The following is a 4,365-nucleotide window of genomic DNA, read 5'->3' as shown; positions in this document are numbered from 1 at the left end:
AAAAAAAAAAAATTAAAAATAATTTTATTTCTAAACAATTCATTGTTAAAAACTCATTTTAAATTTGTATTTTATTCTCTAATAATAACATAATTTGAAACTTTGAAAATGTAAAAAAAATAAAAAGTAAAAAAAATTAAACGGGACAACAAACAGGGCAAAAAGTTGCCCTGCGCCGCCGCACTCCACCCCGCCCCATTGCCATCACTATTGGAATCCGTCCAATGCAGTCCCATTGTCATTGAAGTAAAAAGTTTGGGACTGTGGTCTAAAAAATAAAAGAGTAAGGTATATTTTGCAATAAATTAAAAGGTTTGGAGCCTCCTCTCCAAGTTTCCCTGACTGTTGTATAAAGGTTTATATGCCTATAGAGAAAGAACTAAACTACTCTGACAAGGCCACTAAACAGGTTTTGCATCCAATTATTGAGCGTCAGCTCCTAGTAAGTTGTGTATTCTTTTTTCGTTTTAAACTATCCGATCACCATTTGACAAGTGTACCTCGAATTGAAACCTTGATGGCAAACCTTGTTGCTATAGCAGCTTTGATATAGAAATTCATAATTTTTCAGAAAATAATGTTATAAGTACAGATTTTTCTACAAATTTTGTACAAAAAGACAACTGATTTTTTCTAAGGTTGCCTGGTCTGGTTTGGTCTTGCACGGTTTTTGAAGGCAATGTGGGCATCTTCACTGTTACTAAGGCTAACCAGAAGCATAAAGACGTAAAAGAAATAAAGAGAAAACTGCGTCGCGTGCTCTTCATAGATGCAGAAATTCTTAGAATGTGTGTCGATTCATTCAATTTCTAGCAAGATATGTGAAAAAGTACGAAACACTAATAAAACTGAAAATAAGTCTTACACCCCGGCGCCCCATAGTTTTGATACAACAATTCCATTTTTATTCATTGCTCTAGAAAGCAACTTACAAGCACAATGCACACTAAAAGAAACATCATCATCCGTTTCTCTGCAACTAAATCATCATATATGGAAAAACATCTCGATTCTCATCATTTTCCATTCACATCAAACGAAGGAGTGAAGAAGAAAATGTCACCCAGTCGATCATTACTAGGAGAATTCCCACCATACACCAATAATCCCTCTTGGCCATCTCGTTGCCCACCTGCAAATGCACACCATCCTCGTGGCCCCGGATGGTAATCAGCAGTCAAGATATCTCCCCATCTTTTCCACACTAGCGTCTCAGTATCAAGTGCAAAGACTTCATCAGAAAATTTTCCGGCACCAAGGTGGCCTAAATCACTTGGATCAATCTCTCCACCATATATAAATATATACTTCCCAACCGCAAAAGTTGAGAATACACTTCGAGGTGTTGGCTTTTCTCCACTTGTCTCGACTTCAACCCACTTCTCTTCATTTGGATCAAAGTAATGTACATCATCAAGCTCCACTCCAGAGAAACCATACACGACCCAAATTTTCCCGAGAACTGCAACTAGTCCAGGTCCACCCCTAGGCTGGCAATTCTCCCCTGGCACAGGAAAACTGATCCATTTTCCATCAAGAACATCATAAGCCCATAGATCATTAAGCCGTCCAGCATCCCCACAGCCGCCAAAGACATATATTCGCCGGTCATCTGAGGTCATCGAATGGTAACTGCGGTGTGGGGGCCCCATCGCACCACTCGAAAGTAGGGTCCATTTGTTTGTAACCGTGTCGAAACTGTAGAGTTCATTAAGCTCCTTGTGTGTAGCATCCCTTCCACCAAAAACATATATTGTCTCTGCAACTGATACCATTGTAACACCAACACGAGGAGGAGGAATTTCCCCGGTTGCATCAGCAATCGACCATGTTTTGTCATTGAGATCGTACACATATAGTTTGTTATCCACAGGGACACGAGGTGTGAACTCGCCACCAAATGCATAAACCTTTTCACCTATAAGGGTTATAGCATGTGAGCTTCTTGATCCTGGTCCAGTACCTTTCTGCTCCAGCTGCGTATGTTGAATTTCATCACAAAAGAATTCATATTTCTATCATTTACATAGCTAAAAAGTTACTTTAGATACCAAATTCGTCCATAAGCTGAAAATTGGATGTCATCTAAAAGGCTACGCAGTTGTTCAACAAAAAGCATAGTAAACTTTTAAAATTAAGCAAAATCCTAATAAAATATAATTAGTCATAACAAAGAATTGAAACTTTTTTCACTACTAAACCATGCCACCATAATTCAAGAATAAGCTGAAAATTGGATGTCATCTAAAAGACTGCACAGTTGTTCAACAAAAAGCATAGTCAACTTTCAAAATTAACCAAAATCCTTATAAATTATAATTAGACATAACAAAGAATTGAAATTTTTTTCACTGCTAAACCATGCTACCATAATTCGAGGATCAGTAAAAAATTGGATGTCATCTAAAAGACACAGTTGTTCAGCAAAATCCTTATAAATTATAATTAATCATAACAAAGAATTGAAATTTTTTTCACTAGAAACTTGGGATTTCACCAAAAGTCAATAATTTATTCATGGAAATTAACACGAGGACGTACAGGGTTAAAGAATGAAATGGTGGTGTGAATAAGTAGAATTAGTTAGGGAAAAAATTGAATTATCCTGGAATTACGAAAATAATTACTTTGGTTTTGTGATCAAAGTAAAAGGCATAATAGAATTATTAAAATTAGAACCCATGAACTAATGCTCACAAAAGGTTAGGAAAAAAAATGCAGAAAAACTAAAAAACCCAAGAAAACAAGAAAAACCAAACCTTAACCCATTTGCTATGTGCCAAAGCCATCGTCAAAAAAATTGCTGATTTTTGTGAATTTTCAGCACTATGTTTCGAGATTCTTTCGTGCCGCTTTGTTTTATACTGTGGTAGTGATATGGGCTAGTGGTGATTCATAAGTCATTAGCCTCAAATTTGGTTCAAATTACTGGGCAATGCTGAAACCCAATACTGGGTTACTTGAATTAATAGGTTTAAAAATTGTCTGAAACGACATGAATCGTGCATCATTAAGTGAGCTGTACCAAATAGGAATAAAATATTCGGTGGACTTGTGGATTTTTACGATAAGATTGGTGATTTGGTGGCCTGTTGCATGCCCCCAATTTTAAATGTCCAGTCTGAATAATTAATACTGTGATTATGCAATATGAGCAAACGCAGGCAGGTCTTATTTGGTACAGCTCAATTAAATGTCTCTTTTATTGGTTGTTCAAAACAAACAAATCTAATTATTTAATGAAAAATGGGAAGACGGCTGGAAATTCAAACCACGGGATTATACCATGCGACAGCATAGTATAATTTAATAACAGTTGGGTGGACATTTTCTAACGTTCTGAATTTAAATTTGGTGACTGTTTGCTCAAGTTTTGGCACCATTACGAGTACATGGACGAGGTCTATATATAGTGGAGCTTTGATCAAGAGAAATATAATTAAATAAACACTTGAAATACAAAATTATTCTACAAACAAATATCAAAATTTCGGTTTACATTCATATTCATTTTCTTATTGTGTTCTTCAAGTTTTGGTGAAAAATACTTTGTGATTTGGTATTTTCTGCATCAAGACTTATTACAATTATTCAAATCATTTGCTAAAATACCCTTAAGCATCTCACAAATACCAAAGAGTGGACAAATAATGTTTGAAAACAGCGATCCCGTGTTCAAACCTTCAAAGTTGTTATTGATTATTTTCTAATTTCTTCATCTTGTCGCTACAATTTCTTGTGATATTCTTTTGTCTCTTCTCTGTAACTCCAATATTTCCAACAAGGGTTAATAAAACAAAATGTTCCTACGTTTGGCACTTCTTACGGAAAAAGTCAATACGTTTTTTTTTTTTTTTTTTTTCCCTTTTTTTAACGTTTTGTTTTGAAAAATGTCCTTCCGTCCATCTACCGTTTATTTCACCATTAAATACACACCTATCTCACTTTTCATTTCAAGATTGAAGGGTAAAATGGTCAAACACTCCAAGTAACTCTTCTTCCCACCATAGGTTGTTCCCAAAAAAGAAAGAAAATAGCCCATCTACGTCAACACGGCAATTGCATTCGCATTTCGTCAGAGAAATTCGCCATAAATAGGTTATTCCCCTACGTTCGCTTCAACACTTCAATCGCATTCACATTTCGTCGGAGAAATTCTCCAAAGTATACAAATTTGTGTTCTCTCTCCGTCTAATAATTTTCGTCAATCAGTTGAAATTGCAAGGTTAATTTGAAAACCAGAATATGGGATTTTTCTTGAAAGAAATCTTTGCTTAAACTTGAAATTGGTTCATTTCGCGTAGATCATAGGGGATTAGAGCTGCGCTTATAGATTATGTTTACGAAGTAATTTCATTTTGTTTT

At 35.5% G+C, this 4,365-nt stretch overlaps 2 protein-coding genes across 2 annotated transcripts in view; both read right to left on the bottom strand.

Moving 5' to 3' along the window:
* Window positions 1-912, bottom strand: part of LOC111371008 (nitrile-specifier protein 5-like) — a 3,362-nt gene extending 2,450 nt beyond the window's left edge. Inside the window, exons 1-3 of the mRNA XM_022992937.1 lie at window positions 866-912; window positions 644-706; window positions 527-542 (exon numbers count right to left, since the gene is read on the bottom strand). Coding sequence (XP_022848705.1) covers window positions 527-542; window positions 644-706; window positions 866-912 — 126 coding nt within the window. The remainder of the gene's footprint in view (window positions 1-526; window positions 543-643; window positions 707-865) is intronic.
* LOC111370343 (nitrile-specifier protein 5-like) lies at window positions 771-3,048 on the bottom strand. Its single transcript, XM_022992009.1, has 2 exons — window positions 2,760-3,048; window positions 771-1,976 (listed from the first exon to the last, which is right to left on the bottom strand). The coding sequence occupies exons 1-2, from the start codon at window positions 2,787-2,789 to the stop codon at window positions 1,017-1,019; spliced, it is 990 nt and encodes a 329-aa protein (XP_022847777.1). The 5' UTR covers window positions 2,790-3,048; the 3' UTR covers window positions 771-1,016.
* Between the last annotated feature and the right edge of the window lie 1,317 nt (window positions 3,049-4,365).

This window comes from Olea europaea, chromosome 21, assembly GCF_002742605.1.
Source record: "Olea europaea var. sylvestris chromosome 21, O_europaea_v1, whole genome shotgun sequence".
Classification (NCBI taxonomy): domain Eukaryota; kingdom Viridiplantae; phylum Streptophyta; class Magnoliopsida; order Lamiales; family Oleaceae; genus Olea; species Olea europaea.
Note: the sequence above shows the minus strand (reverse complement) of the source record. Positions and strands in the feature narration are given on the sequence as shown.

Coding starts and splice junctions, on each gene's coding strand:
- LOC111370343 (XM_022992009.1), bottom strand. CDS start 2,789: ATGGCTTTGGCACATAGCAAATGGGTTAAG. Junction 1,977..2,759: donor CACATAGCAAATGGGTTAAG/GTTTGGTTTTTC, acceptor CAACATACGCAG/CTGGAGCAGAAAGGTACTGG.